We start from the raw sequence: 16,479 nt of genomic DNA on the forward strand, positions 1-16,479 counted from the left end.
AGATCATTTACTCTGACACTAAAAGGCTCCACTATTTTAGATGGAATATTTTACGTAATATGTATCAATTTTATAGGACATTAACATTTTAATACATGACCAAGAGAAGCTCACTGCTCACTGACCAGCCAAGAGACGTGCCATGCTGGTCAGGCAGTAGTCTGAAGGTCAAGCCCCACCTCCCCAATATCCATTTGGAAAGTTCTAAGGAAAAGGCACCCGCATCTAGTATCTAGAAGTGGAGGGCGGAACAGAACAGCCCTTCTAATTGCCCCCAAGCATGTGGGATTTCTAATGCCCCATGCTTTCCTCTTCACAACTCCTGAACTGATAAAAACATCTCTCCCTCCTATGGCCTCATGGGCTAACCAAGCCTTGCTCCTTTTTATTCCTTTCACTGCAGTTGCTTCAGGACATCAAACCTAAAAGCCTCTTTGGGGACTCAATTTGCTTCTGGCCAAGGGCAGGTCTTTTGCTAGCTCCCCAACTGTCTGCAGAAGGAATCTCATGGGGCTGGAGGGTGTAAGGAGCCACTCTCTGCACAGCCATCTGCTCTTTGCTCTTCCTGAAAAGGTTGTTCAGAAAGCCCAAGGGCCTGGCTGCTCCAGGAGGATCCCCAGGAAAAGTTCCTCTAGACCGTCTGTGAATTAATTGTCCACAAATTTCCAAGCCTTGGCAGGAATGGTAGGAGGAAGGCAAGAATGGAAGAAGAAACTATCTTCCTCCTCCTTTCCCATCGACTCAACCACCTGAAACCACTCTGTGGATACTTAGATCCTGAGAAGCGGACACTATCTTTCCCTTAAACTGTAACATTCAGACTAGCAAAAGAATTGTCCCCTAGATCAGTATTCTCTCCCAGTATCTACAACTACCAGCCACAAAGAATAACCTGTAATTAAGGTGATCATTCAGACTCTGGCCAAAGACCAGAGAGTGGTTGAGCTCTGGATCCCAACAGTTGCCAAAGTCCAGATATTTGAACAACTGTGTCGTTGGGTAAGTCATTCTGAGCAACAGGGCCATAGCGTGGAGAAGGCTACTGCTCATCGTTTTTGAGTTCAAGACAACAAGAGAGTCCTTCAAGGTACAAACATGCTGGCCCACTCTGAGTTTTCTCTTTAGGCTATGAAGAGGCTCTGAATATGGGCTCTGCCAATGCACTGATGGAGGAGGGGAGACATTATCGAAGATGTTCTGTACAGAGTTGCTTATAAGAGCTGAACATTAGGAACGACTTCAGTGCGCCAAAATCGAGGTCTAATTACATACATTCTGTCTGTAATTGAAATTCTCGGTGGCTATGACAAAGTGCAACACTACTCAACACAGGAGGCCAGAGTGTGCTGCTGAGTGACTGACGATCGTCAGACAGATGGTGCGGTGAGTGCTGTATGCATGTACAAAGACACAGATTTTTTTCTCCTGTGTGGCAAGGAGAAAACTTCACATATATGCCACAACATGCTTATGGTGGTTAAAGTGGTGGATTCTTAGATAGCTTTTTGTATTTTCCGAAGTCTCTATACTAAACACATGAGAGTTTTGTGGCCAGACTTTTAAAAATTAAGTTGTTACATGGAGGAGGGGGAAATGCTTGGGAATCAAGAAAATAACTGGTGTGCATCTGACATAGTGTTTCTTTGATTACACCAAAAGGCTACTGTTAAATCAACGCTGTCTAGTAACTAAGGAAATGTGATGCATAAATTGGAATAAATTGGTGAGAGCAGAGTGGTCTTACTGCCTTGGGCTGCATCAGAGCTGGTGGGCTTGATGACCCTGTTGGCGTCCTCGTGAAGGGCTCCAAACCAGTCTTTCAGGCGGGATGCGAGGTTCCTCAACTCCTTATCTGTGCAGGCTGCAGAAAAGCAAAAGGAAGAAACAGTGAGTCCACCAACTTTCTTCTCTTGTTAGCTCTCAACATGCAATGCCACCCGCAGAGCCGTGCTCTACACTAACCCCCCTCTCCAAGCACAGTGCAGCCCGTTCCCCACGCTTGGAAAACCACCCAAAGATGCTGCAGTCACAGGGAAGGAGCACGACAGAAAGCCGGGACTCCACAGGGTAAGCAGCATTGCTCAGAACTGAATCTGGACTGCCTCCGAGCAGGTAAAACCAACGCTAACAGTCTCCCGGTTCTGCAACTGGCCTCCAAAGACTAACAGATCTCTTTTGCTAACCCAACAGAACTCGCTAGTACAGTTTGCTGGAGATCATATTTTCCACTAAACTCATGCCAAGAGATCAACACTCAGGAAGAGTGGATGTCCTCAGCAAGAGGCTGCCTGGCACACCAAGAGTTCCCAGTAACGACAATCGATTTTGCTTTAGCCCAAGGTTGGGATTTGTGTGCAGGGCTTATGCTGCTGGCCTTATGGTAGGCTGACTTGACTTTCCCCTAGAGACAGATGCATGCCACCTTCATGCAAGAGTCCTTTCTATTGGCACACAGCCCATCTCTAACTATGAGGCTCACCTTTTAAGGTAAATGATAGGAACTGGAGCCAAGGAATACTGCTTCTGAGAACAAGAAGAAACCCCAAATGGCATGTTTGGGTAGAGGGGTACATACTCTGTGAAGGTCTCTGAGGGTGCAGAAGTGAGGCTTGAGGGGAAACATCCCCAAAGGAGGAACAGTGGTGTTGGAAATGGGGCTAATACATCCTCATTCCATATATTACCCTAATTCTGGGTATAAAGAATCCCGATGAGGGTCCAGACAGTGACCCACCTCTAAGAGGCTGACAAACCAGCCTTTAGCATCTGGAGGGTAAGAAATTAGAAACCCAAGGGACCAAAATCCCAATAAGAAGGGACAAAGACACAAACCCAGAACAGTTGCTTTTCCCAAATTCTGAACCCACAGGAGACCGCACAGAAACCAAGCAAAACACCATTATAAAGCAGAAACAAGTCCTGAATATCTTACAGAGCTGATGGGATGTAGATTAAGGCTGGACTCTACTGGTCTAGAGAGACTGCCAGCATCAGGCTCTCTACTGAAAGGCATGGGGGCAATGATGAATGAGTAGAGAGTCTTGCCAAAAGTCTGGTCCAACCTTCAGTCAATGCATACTCTCACTGAATTGAAGGCATCGGCCCCTGTCTGTCTCCCAAAGAAAAGAATAGTATCATACAGATCTTCCCCTCATTTTTACATTTTGCATTTTTGCTTTTAAGAAAGCCCACCTTTAGCTAGCCTGGTGTTTGGAACTTGACCGACAACAGAGCCAAACTTCTCAGACCTCGGGTGTAAAGGTCTTCCTGACTCTCCATTGTGGGGGCTGGAGTTGGTAAGCAGACCCAGGCTGGATCTGTGGAATGTTAATGCTCCCCTAACCACTCTCCCAACCACTCTCTCCTCATTCCAGTCGGGACCCAGACCTATACCCTGCCAGGCATGGAATGTACGCAGTCTTTATATGCACGCTATTAAGGACCTCAAGATACTTAGCCTTGCTTTTGACAACTGGGCCATGATTCATCTTAACACACCAGCCAGGAAATGGTACCCAGAACTGTCTTCACTGGATGCAGAGTATAAGAGCTCTGGGCTCACAGTGCCTGGAATGACTCCCAGCTTTACCACTGCCTGGCGGGGTGACCCCACAAATCTCAACTTCTCAGCACCTCGGTGTCCTCCTCCATAAACCCAGGATACCACTCTATGGCCATGAGTTAGACCAAGTATGTGAAGGACTTACAGAGCACATGGCACATAACAATTGTTCGGAGTGTGCCAGCTACGATTTAATGGAAGGTTTGCAGGTAATCTCAGAGCATTCATCACAGCACTCAGAAAACCAAGAAGACAAATGCACCTCCATGAAACTGGCTTTGTCCGCATAAGAGATTGGAGAAAATGGATACTTGTACGATCTAGTCCAGTTGCCATTAGCCAGATGTGCCTATTTATATGAACACTAATTTAAGTAAGTAAAATAGTTAAAATTCAGTGTTCTGATCTCACCCACCCCTATCATGTGCCAGTCACCCGTGGGTGAGGACACCATGGGGGACAGCACAGCTACAGAGGGTTTCCCAAGTGCCAGAAAATAGTGGATGACATCAGCTATCCCTTTGGGAACTCCAACTTTTTGGAGGTTCATCATGATATCCTAATATCTGATACCTCTACTCCTTCCCTTTGGTGTTTTTCAATTGTGTTTGTGTGTTTTAGAGAGAGAGCTTGCGGGCGCATATGTGCACGGGGGAGGGGGAGAAAGATCAAGATCTCATGACCCTGAGATCATGTGACCTGAGGTGGAACCAAGAGGCAGATACTCAACTGCTCAACGGAATGCCTCCTCCACCCTCCCACCCCAACATCTTTGGTGTGTAAAGAGGGGCTGAGGAAGAACCCATGCCTGCTCAAGCCGGGAACCAGAATCTTCTGCTAAGCCACGCACACAGCCAGGAAGGGGTCGGGATTCATGGGCTCACCCAGGAGCAGATCCACACGGACACACGGACTGACAGCCCCAACTCGGAAGCTTGGGATAGAGCCCTCACTTTCATGACTCTTCAGATGCCAAGCAGCTCAAATCAAGAAAGGATGTGGTCTGTTTTCCTGATGGGAGTGGGATGTGGGCTCTAGAGTCAATCTTACATTTGAAAATGGAAAATTAATAGCATCTATTTCTTCTCAATTGCCATGCACACCATCTATTCTAAATGTTCTCTGAGCAGAGAAAATTGCCAAGTCAACTTGCAAAGGAAATGAATCCCCGTCTTACACTGCAGGATAAATTAGTCAGTCATGTTTAACTAAACCCTGACAGATGTGCAGGTAATCTATATCTTTAGAAGACTGCTGAATTTCCCACAGGCTTTCCAAAGTACACAGGCTCTGGATGGCTGATGGAATCAGGCACTGGAATCTCAAAAGAGCCAATGTGTCACTCAGAGAAAAGCGCACCAGCGAGACATCCCTGGCTTGGGTGGAGAGAGATCAGAAAGCCTGGACAGAGATAGGAGGCACTCAATTAGTGGGCCCTATTCATTTGCTGTGTCCTCCACTGAATGGTCCTCATGGGGACAAAGTCCGGCCCAGCTGGCCTAGAGCTAGACACATCCCAGAGAGAAAAATAAAGATGACAGCCTGCAGAGCACTGTTTGTTCAGATTGGGGATTCTAGCCACAAAAGACATGCTGGCAGTGAATGGGGAGGCTGGGGAGGGGGAAGGATGCCTGCCTTTTAAGGGGCCTATCAGAGCCCCTGATAAAGGGATGAACGGAGGATTGATGTTTTCAGAAATGGGGGACTCAAAGAGTACCTCCCACACACTCAACTCCTTCCTGGGGAAAAATAACTTTTGGGGAAAAAGAAAATCTTTATAAAACCAAATCCGCCTGCCATTTTCACTTGGTGTCCTAAGGTGGAGCGATCCTTGTGATTTCTCAGGGGAATCTGAGCTCTCCTCTCCTCCTGGTGACAGAAGCTGGTCCTCAGGCCACCGGCCTCAGCATCCTCAGAAAAAGAGAGTGTTGTCCTGGGAAAGGACTCAGTTCACAAAGGCTAGGACCTGATCCCCTGGGCCACTGGGTTACCTTCCAGAGTGAATGAGGCCAGCCTGTCCTCTTGCTCCCTACCTCTCCTTCTCTCCCCTCCTGCCCTCCACCAGTGTCGCTGTCAGCCTCCTGTTCATCACGGACTGTGTGTTGCCTGCCTGTTCCCACAGGTTACTTTTTCACAGGATCTCAGTCTGTTCCAGCATGGCTGGAGTACAGGCTGCATCCCTGCCTCCCCTGTGGTTGGCAAATGGCACTACTGGGCCCTCCTGTCTGTAGGGCACACACCACGGAAGTGTCCCAGATCCCTACAGAAGGTTCCCCACTTTCTTGCTGGCTCCACTGTCTCCACTCCCATCATCCCCACCAGAACCTCCCACCAAGAAAACTGGATCGGGGTCCTAATTGATCTCCTGTCTTTTCCCCACTTTCGTCTTCTCAGAGGCTCCTCAACCCTCTGCCAGCAAATCCATACCCTTCATGTGGCCTGTGTATTGATCACGGTGCCCTGGGCCACCTCTGGTCTCCCTCCTCTCTTTCCTGGGCTCTGGACCGCATCCTCACCGTCCTTTCCAGATGCTGCTCCATCCTGAGCCCCCTAATCTCCTTGTCTCGCTAAGGCCAATTTCCCCATCAGATCTTACAGGAGGATTTTTCCCTCTTAGGGGCTTTCAGCGTCTCGGTCCTTGGGTGGCATTCAGCATACCCGTACTTTCTCCTTCACGGCCCCTCTTCCTCTCTAGAGAGTAGCAGCATAAAACAGCCCTGAGTCAGGCTCAGCTCCTAAGGCCCATCATCCTGGGCAGCCGGTACCCAGCATGAGGAATGCTCTCGACACATACTTACTAACTCTACATAACGTGACCCTCTTGTTGCCTTTTGCAAATTTCAATTTATCCGTCTGCAAAATGGCATAATAAAGCTCAGCTCCTAGCACTGTCGCACGGAATATGGTTATATCCACAAAAGAAAGCTCACAGCTCCTGGCGTATAGCAGGGACTTAACAAATTTATGTTCCTCTTCCCATATCCGAACTGTCTGCACAACGCTTTACCATTTTATCCTCGCACACTTCTTTTCAAGCCTCAGGAGATGCTTGTGATACGGAAAATAATATCTCTCCTTTACTTATTTTGTAGGTGGGTCAGTACAAGTCCACAGGATTCAGCTTGTAACAGATGTCTGCCTTCTCCTGAAGAGAAAAGCTGCACAATGATTCCCTTTGCCTGTATTCTCAGCACTTACCAAGGGTGGATATACAGGTTTTCAAAATGTAGGTATTAAAAGGAAACGGGAATGCACGAACAGCCTGGTTCCAAGCTCCCTAAGTCACACAGTCATCTAGGGACAGTGACAGGATCTGGATCCAGGCTGTTACTTGCTGGGCCGTCCCTGGGTGCTAGACCGGCTCCCTGCATTGACTGGCCTGGTGGGGAACCAGTACTAACTGAGGCAACTAATTGACTGGGTCCATTTTCTGGGTTGGAAAAAATCAAAACATCAGGCCCTCCCATGTAAAGGGAGCTCTGCCAATGATGCACGTGAGGCAGCCGGCTGTGCATTACGGGGATGAATTCAGGCTCTGCCTTCATTTGCTTTGGCGTGAGAACAGCGGTCCTGCGGAAGGAGCACGCAGCCTTCCTGTTATGCTCCCAGAAGCATGGATCACATGTGCAGCCTCTGGGGCTTCATTAGAGAAAAGTAGAGTGCCACTGCACATTACTCCAAAATGTACAAAAAGACAGCTTTCTCCCCCAGGAAAGCACAGCGCTTGGGCAGAGAAGGGCCCAGGTAATTTGGTGCTCTCCCAGGGGACTTCTCCTGTCTGTTTGGAAAATATGAACAAAATGCAATCAGCAAGTGTAAATAAGGCACACATGGCCTCCGTGGAAGGGAGATAGCCCAGGGAAGAAAACGGGATCGCTTTCCCACCAGGGCACCATCTCTCCACTCCACCCAAGGCCTGGAGCTTTAAGGCGCTTGGGCTAGATTGGCTCGGAATGCAGACAGTGTTCAAACAAAACAGGAGGACAGAATGAGTGACCCAAGTGATGGGCTTGAAAAGGAGGCACTGGTGCCAATACAAGAGGGCCGAGAAGCTGTCCCAGGGTTTCTGCAACCCGGGTGAGGTCCTGAGGAAAGAAGAAAGGATGCTCTCATCTATTAGTATCTGCTTGTGGGGCAGTGAGCCTGGCCAGTAGGTCCTGAGGGAGAGGGAAGGCTGCTTCTCAAGCACCAGTGAGGGGTCAGCCTTCCCCAGCCACCATGGCGCCATCTTCCCTGTCTCCTTCAGACAAAGCCAAGGGCCAGCAAAAAGCTGGTGAGGAAGTTTCAAATGGGTAATGGTTCTAGAAGGGGGCAGGCAGGAGCCAGGAAATCCAAGCTTCTTTGAAAAGTGCTCCCAAAGGTGGAAACTGGTCTTTCAGGCTGCGCTTGGCTTATGAGGACTCGGAAGGATGAGAACTGTCTATAAAGGCCCCTGGAGGATTAGACAAAAAGCCAAAGGCAAGGAGACAACCAGAAGGATAAAACATACTTGGATGATAGAAAGTGCAGGTAGGGACAGAAATTCTGTATTCACAGCTAGAGTGTTAGTATCTAGTAGAGTGAGCGTGTGTGTGTGTGTGTGTGTGTGTCTGGATGTTAAAATCCTACCTGGAGCCCCATTTGAACACCCAATTGGGGCTGTTTGAAAATAGCAAATCCAACAGGCAAGCATTGTAGGCCACCTGTAAACCTCTGCCAGGGCACCAATTATTGGCAGACGCTTGGCACTCATGAAATCCTTCAGCTAAAGAGCCAAACAAGGAAACACGCCACCTGTCACACGGACCCACTGCCTTCTGCCACCCAGGCCTCACCCAATGCTTAGCTCAGGGTCCCGGAAGCAGTTAATAGGAAAACAGCTAGAATTTAATTTAAACTTTAGTGCCTCTGAAAGTAATTAAGGAGTTGGGCCAGACCAGGGGGTCCCTCTGGAGCAGGCCGGGAGGCCTTCTCAGAAATGGAGACCTTTGAAAGTAATCTCCTTCAGCCCTCCTAGGTGCTGTCGTGCTTAATTACTTACTCAGAGCAACACTGCATCAGTGCGCAGTGAGTGTGCGCAGTTAGCACCTCCTGTAGGAAGTCCAGCTGAGCCCTCTTCAGGGCAGAGATTAGAGGTGAGCAGAGCCAGGATGGGAGCGACCACAAGGACACCATGTCATTCTCAGGGACATGCAGGCTCCTCCTCCTGAGTGGGCGTGGGGCGGCATGCTGAACACACAGCAAGTGGCTCAGGGCTGGGGATGTGTGTCTAAATGATAAGCAGCGGTGCTGCCCTTCTTTGGGAGCTTGAACGAGCGGGAAAGGGAGCAAGGCTCCATCCCCCGGGAACATACGCTCTAGTAAACTGGAACTCACAGAGGAGAGGGTTGATTCTAGCTAGGTGTGCTCAGCCGTGCCAGCTGTGAGCAGCTGAGTGACTGTTCCCATTTGCAGCTTCCTCATGGGCAGATGTAGCACGGGGAGCTCGGAGCATCATGGGAAGACTGCACTGGAAGAAGACACTTAGCACTCTGGAGCTCCTGGTTCTCGTACCGTCAGTGTTTGCAGACACGGGGCAGCCCTGTGATCCACCAGAGGGCAAAGTACGGAAATCAAGATCACACGTGTGGCATTTTCTAATCAGATGTCTCCCTGAAGCTAGCCAGGAAGGTGTGATTTTCCTCTGTTTTTTCCTAGAGGTCGAGTGACACCTCCCAGGTCCTACAGATGGCAAATAGCAAATTGGAGATTCAAATCCAGGTCCCTGAATCTGAAGGTCACTTGATGGGCTCTCATTCCACAACCCCAGCTGCCTGCACTTGCTCGTGCTCCCATTCCCCAGCAGGCCTGGAGCCTCTTCCACCAGATAAAGATCATGAGGTGTGTGCCTGAGCCGAAGCAGACTGGCACTCCTTCCCGGGCATGCAGACAGGCCGGTGGTCCTGTGGCTTGTGGGTCTGTCAGCCCTGGGTTGGAATCCCAGCTCTCAGTGCCTGAGCTGTTGTTCTCCACCTAAGTCTCTGCTCTTCTCCAGGCCTCTTTTTTTTTTTTTTTTTTAATAGGTAAGAGAGGTATCCTAAGAGTATCATCCTCACCTAGCTGCGGTGAGGATTTGCTGGGAAGATTAAGCTTTCAGAAATCCAGCGGCAGCCACGCCCACCTTCCCTTCTGAGGAACTCAGAGAGACTGGATGGGTAATCAACTCCCAGCCTAAGCCGATTTGGTGACCAGAAAGACAACTGAGGTTTCCCCAGGGGATTTCTACAGCTTACTTGAGGTGAATCCCCATTTCTAATTGGAGATCATCTAACAGAGATCTGAGCCAGCTTACACCTGCTCAAATTAAATTGTGTTATTACATGTAAATCTAGTTTTTACTTTTCAGGGCCTAAAACACCAGCCTATGAGCATGTTCTCTTGTCCTGGGAGAAATACCATTTTATGCAAAAAGGGGGCTGAGCAAAGGAATTAGGGCCTCCTTATTCAGAGGCTTGCTAATAAAGTCCTTCTTAAAAAGCAGTCTTTGCAAGAGCTTAAAATACTGACATGAAACTTGGAGGAAAATGAGTTAAACTAATTAATGGTAGAACCTACAAGCAAAGATGGATAAATTTCCCCATTAACCCCATTACAACTATCCTTAGTAACCTGATTTGAGGAGACTTTAATGTTTCCCTTGATTCAAATGATAATCCTTCATCTGGAAAAAGAAATACATTTAGAACTTACACAACATTTGTAAATGTGCATTAGCAGAGTAACACTTATTTTTCCCACTGAATAATCTAGAGCAGGGAGGTTAGCTAGATGAAATAAACTTTTAAAGCTTCAGATAAAATCCATAGCCTTTTCTATACTGCAGGGTATTTAAAAAAAAAAAAAAGGTGGAAGTGCAAACCATTGGTTGGAAATGCCAACCCTGCTTTTCACACTGCATATATAAACTTAAATCTTCAAGAGGTTTTAGAGACAGAAACAACCCCCCTCTTTTTTTGAGAGAGAGCAAAAGCAAGAGCAGGAACAAGGGGGAGAGGCAGAGAGAGGGGAGAATCTGAAGCAGGCTCCATACCCAGTGCCAACCCTGACATGGGGCTTGATCTCATGATGCTCAGATTACGACCAGAGCTGAAATAAAGTGTCAGATGCTTAACCAACTAAGCAGAAAATGTTGTTTTAGGGCACAGAGAAGATGCATCTCCACACTTACTTGGCACTTTGTGTCCAGTTTAACCCACTCAAATTTAGCATTCAAATCTGGGCATTATTGAATGTAATTTAAGTTTTAATGTTTTTCATCACCTAAGGCATCAGTACGCACATGTATGTTTTTACTCTTAAACATGAAATACACTTATATTGTTATTTAATGGGCCAGGAAGCCACAAAAGATTTGTGGAGGACATGAACGCCAAGCTTGGGACTGGAGATCTGATCCTAATGGTCTAGGATGTGTGTGGAACCTGGGGCTGCCAGTGTACCTTCGTTCACAATTAGGTGGGGGACCAGGTAGATGGCCAAATACAGAGACACATGAGCTCTTCTTAGTTTATTTCCTCTCACCACTGCCCCCTCTCCTCAACCAGAGGGGATGGTGACATGGGTATACGGACTGATGGGATGTCACCCTTCTTGTGACAAAGGTCCAGTAGAGCCTCCAGGGCTGCCAGAGTCTCAAGTAAGAGGGTAGAGGTTGGAGCTGGGATTGAAAACTCCCATGTGGGACTGAGGCCAGAACAGAATGGTCCTAAGGATGCCTGGAGAAGACATGGCCTGGCATCTTCATTTTCATCCTTCTGGTAGACAAGCTGACAGACAATCCAGAGAGATACAGCAGAATCTGAGGAGGAACTGCCTCCAGAAACCATAAAGGGTGTCTTAAGCTATCCTAAATCCTGCCAGGTTCAGTGTTTGACTCACTGGTCTTCTCACCCTTCAGACTGTGTAACACACTCTAGCTTTACCTCCACTCTGGAAGCCTTAGGGCATGAACAGGTATAGAGACCCAGCGAGAAAAGAAGATGGTATCCCAGCCCCACGGGACATCCTGTGGGTTCCGAGAGGACCTTGTGCCAGGCACAGAGATGAAACAATAGCCACTATTATTTCTAGAGCTAGAAAGCCTGTCTTTGATCAAAATTGCCTGTTTAGAGACCTAGTATCTAACAAGGCAGCATGACAAAGCTAGCAATATACCTCTTCCCCTCCTGAATATCATATAATCAACAATATAGACAGAATATAACCATCAACTACACTTTTACTGAAACTACAAGAGAGACATAGAATCCCAAACTTCCAACAATATAGAAGAAGTCACCCAGACAGACAGAAGTAAAATGTCCAGGGCCAATAAAACAAAAACAAAAACAAAACAAAACAAAGATATGTTTCTGACAGGCAAAAGGCTCCTCCTGAAGTCACAGACCAATATTTCCTGCTCAGTAAGGACTAAGGAATCTAAAGGAAAGGATGGGGGTACAGATCAAGCAGAAGCTGCACAGGAAGAAAAATCAATAAAAAGGCAGAAAAAGAATGAAGTGGCCTAGGGCAGCTGGTCTCAGAAAATGCCCACAAAATTGTTCTTTCTATAGACAAGAGGCTAACTTCAAAGTTCAGCTTCAGTTTTAGCAAAAGAACTGGAGAAAGGATGGACAGAGCTGTTTCATAGAAAAAGATTAAAAAAAAAAAAAAAAAAAGGCACCAAAACCACACAGAGCAGCCATTTTATCAGGAAGCCCTCTTTCACAGGTGACTCTGTGAAGCAGATGCTTTTGTACCTGGAATCTACAAAGACAGATGAGTTCCTCCTTTCCATCTACTGCACTCCCTTTGAAACCTGCAGGCCGGCCAAGTCTAACTTATTCCAATAATAGTTTTTTGTTTTGTTTTGTTTTGTTTTTTTTAAAGATGCTGACATGTTCATTTATATAATACATGAAGAAACCGGAAAAGAGAACCAAAACTTGGCACGGGACACTCAGCAGGAAAGTTGGAAAAGGTGAAAATGTGGACCAAGTATGATACCATGAATTAAAGTGAAACAATCATCTTTATGAAGAAAGAAGATTAAACAATATACAAGAAGTCACAGAGGAGGAGACACTAGAGGAAATAGCATATATCTGAGAGAGAGAGTGAGCATGGATGATTAGGGGGAGGAGAAGAGGGAGAGGGACAAGCAGACTCCGTACCGAGTGTGGAGCTGGACGCAGGGCTTGATCTCACAACCCTGAGATCATGTTCTGAGCCAAAACCAAGAGTCAGACACTTAACCCACTGAGCCACCCAGGCACCCCCCAGTTGCTAGATAAGTTTTGACTCCAAAATCCCCCTGTGGGACTTTACTCTGCAAGTATGCATAAATGTGCATTTGAAGTAACCTATATATGGCTATCCATTACATTACTTGAAATAGCAAAAGGCTGAAAATAACTGACATGTCTATGGTTAAATCAATTACAGTACATCCGCTCGATGAAAAACTCTTAACAGCTACATGTATGAGACCCAAGGATTTCTAAGATAACTTAAGTTAAAAAACTGAAGTGTATCACATGCTACTATCTGTGCTAAAAGGGAGAAACTGAGAAGCTGAACTTGTTACTTCAAGATACATCAAGAACCCTTCAAGGATATACAATAAACTAGTAAGAATGGCCTGTTTTATGGAAAGGGGCAGCTGGACAGGCTGTAGCCAGAACGTGAGGGAGAATTCCTGTATTCCTTGAAATACTCTTCCGTTGTGATGTCAGTCTGTACCTCCCTGGAAAATTAAAGTCTGCTCCTTGTCTGTCTCCCCCACAAAGCCCTCTGTCTCCTCGGCGCTGAGCTCAAGGCCCAAAACCACAGGTGTCCAGGTGAGTTTTGCTGACCGGAAGAACAAATGAACAAAGCAAGGAATAGATGCAGTGCTAGGGGAGGGCCCTGAGGTAGGAAAAGGCCTCAGTGCTGTGACCGCGGGAGTCCTGGGAGCCGTGCAACTCAGGAGAGCGCGTGCCACCCCATCAGTTCCAACGCCACGTGCTAACGCTTCCTTTTTAACCCGAAGGGGAAAAGCAATCCCTAAACTCTGGATTTTTTAAATCAACACAGTCTATGTGCTAGTCTCTACCCTGCCCTGTGATCAATTCCAGCACTCCCTGAGTCAGACACTCCGGGGGATGCAGAGATGATGAAGACACTGCCCCTGCCTGGTGCGCAGCCTCCTCTCTCCTTATTTGTAAAAGGAGAGCGTGTTCCCTCTACTGAGTTGGTAGAATTTTAATGATGAAGACCCAAGCTGCTTTTTTTCCCCAAACGCTCTTTCCTGGAGAACCAAGGTTCTGTTCAATTATGTGTTCATCTGTAGCATCTTCCCAATACCCTCCAGGAGGACCTGACTGCCCCCCTCTGGGGCATCCCCAGGGCCTCCAACTTCCGGTTCTGCTTTTCCATGCTATGCCACAACCTGTTTTGTTCCTTCTGGACCTTGAAAGCCGATGTGGCAAGGATTCTGCAGTCATCCTGAGTGTAATTATCCCCAGTTCCTGGCAGAGTGTCTGGTTACCAGTAGACAAGAACGTATGTTTGCTGAGGCACCATGAAAATAACAGGAGTACCCGGAGCTCTGTGACCACAGTGCCCCCACCACCCTACAAACACCAAGAATAAGCATGATGAACAGGTCAAGTAACAAAGTGGCTGGTCGTGTGCCACTGAGAATGGATGCAGGGGAGAGCCAGCCCTAACTACCACCAAGACAAGTAACTCCCAGCCAAAAGAAGACCAGACTGCGTTGGGGGAAGAGGCAGGAGACACACACATGAGCCTGACTCAATTCCGTTGAGTGTATGTGGAGACACATACTGTGTCCATGAAGCCTCAGGATGCCTGGGAAGGTGATCCTATTCTCCACTTCACATTGGAGAATACCAAGACAGTCATGTGGGAGACCTCGCCCATTCTCACCTCCAGTGCCCCCAACACACACACACACACACACACACACACACACAGGCCATGGCTGGCCTTTGAACCCTGGACTGAATGACTCAAGCCAGGCTCTTCCTTCTACCCATGCTGACTTGCTTATGGGAAAGGATGGCCTGACTCTCCTGGCACAAATACCATGCACACTCCCTTGTCCCAAGCAAAGGGAAGCCTGGCAGCTCTGAGTTCAAGGGTCCATAGTCTGAAATGAGGCCCATGGGCTTCCAGACTGGCACCAACTGGCACTAACCCAACTACAAACACAGTGGCCTACAGCCAGGCTGGCAGCAGCCAGCGGTCCTTGGCATCCCATTTTCCTGTTTCTTTGTATGTTGTGACTGAGGGATGCTCGAACCAGCCCACACACCTGGCTGGTTTCACCACTGGCTTCTCACTCCTGTCTGCAGAGTTACCACTAAGTAATTTCGTTTATCTGTGTCTCCGCGAGCTTATTTGGAAACCATGGAACGCTGCTTACAGAAAATTAAGCTTCATTTTCTTTAAGCACCAGCCACTAGTGCAGGCAGGAGATGGTGATTTGGAGGTAACTGGCTTATGCATATGCAAACATGATGCATTTAGCAAATTATGTAGACTTCACACTTCAGAGCACTGAAGAAAACAAAAGTACCTCCGAAAGAAATTCTAGCACGACAGAGTCATTCTGAAAAGAATAGAGAGACATTGGTTTGTGAAAACTGTTGGGACTCAGATACGGATAGAAATAATGGTTTTTGATGTGCAGCATGCAGTGGCCACAAGCCCACTGTGAACAGGTCTCATTTTAAGCGGAGTTAAGGCATCTCGAAGGACTTCCAAGAATTATAGCCCACGGCATGCCTTGAGATTGAATTCATGGTGTCATGAGGCTGCACATTTCCAACTCAATTCCACTGTGACTCTTCTGCCTCACACAATTTCCCAGCATACGTTTTTCTTTTGGGGCCTAGAGAGAGAATTCTAGGATGACCTCAAGCTCAAACAGCATCACAACCATTGAACCTGCCGTCTGGGCCACACCTACCCCGTTCGGCTTCAGTCTCTTCCAAGATGTCACTGGCAACACATGGTGCTGGAGAGGTGATCACGAGTCTCCCTCCACTGAGGGTCACCTTACAAGCCAGCGTAGTGGACTTGAGGGCTGCTGGGCGGGACAGGAAAGAGTCCTAGGCCTGAGGGCTTCCAGTCTGCACACCGTCTGTCTGCAGGCGTTGCCTCTCTAACTGATCTGTGGTGCTCTGCTGGCCAGCTGTCACCCGTGCGGAAAGGTGGCACCCGTGCAGCTTGGCTTGGGTCCCATTCATCCGCAGTAACAGCTGGAGTAATCATTTGTCCCAAGAACTGCCACGTATTAAACACCTGCTAGTGCTAACAACCGCTTTGCCTTCACTGTTTTCATTTAATTCTGGGGATAACTTGTCAGAGTCATTATTATTTCTCTTACTGAGGTGGAAACTGAAGCAGAGAGAGGTTCAGTGACTTTTTTCAAGCTGTCACTGAGTGCTTATTCTACGACAGGTGCTATGAAGACAAGGAGGCTCTCACCGAATCATTATACCCATGAGGTAGAGAGGCAGAGACTTTCATTAATATCCACTGTCCAGCCTGTGAACCAGAAGAAGTTCTAGAGCTGGGAGTCACATTCGAGTCACAGCCACAGCCACATCTGTCCTGGTCCTGCCATGTCCCACATTATCACTGTTTGAAAGGAGCTCCCCATTGCCAGCAAATGAAGACAAGCCAGGGAAGGAGGAACTTGGGCATGTGGGAGTCATGTTGGTCTTTGGGACCCAATGCTTTTCTTTCTCTCCGGAACTTCCTCCCCATCACAGAGGCGGGCACACACACACACGATTCCAAGTGGTAGGACATAGTATCTTCCAGCTCTGAGGAGCCCACACTGGGAAGTGTTTGCCTGCAGCTCATTATTTATTTCTCTTTCCAATCTATGCGCAGTCCAAATGCCATCC

The 16,479-nt window shown here is 47.7% G+C and overlaps 1 protein-coding gene across 1 annotated transcript in view; it reads right to left on the reverse strand.

Annotated features, from left to right (window-relative positions):
• Positions 1-16,479, reverse strand: part of SPOCK1 (SPARC (osteonectin), cwcv and kazal like domains proteoglycan 1) — a 500,126-nt gene that overhangs the window by 17,776 nt on the left and 465,871 nt on the right. Inside the window, exon 7 of the mRNA XM_059174644.1 lies at positions 1,745-1,861. Within this exon, the coding sequence (XP_059030627.1) occupies positions 1,745-1,861 (117 nt within the window). The remainder of the gene's footprint in view (positions 1-1,744; positions 1,862-16,479) is intronic.

The sequence above is a fragment of the Mustela lutreola genome, chromosome 5, assembly GCF_030435805.1.
Source record: "Mustela lutreola isolate mMusLut2 chromosome 5, mMusLut2.pri, whole genome shotgun sequence".
NCBI lineage: Eukaryota > Metazoa > Chordata > Mammalia > Carnivora > Mustelidae > Mustela > Mustela lutreola.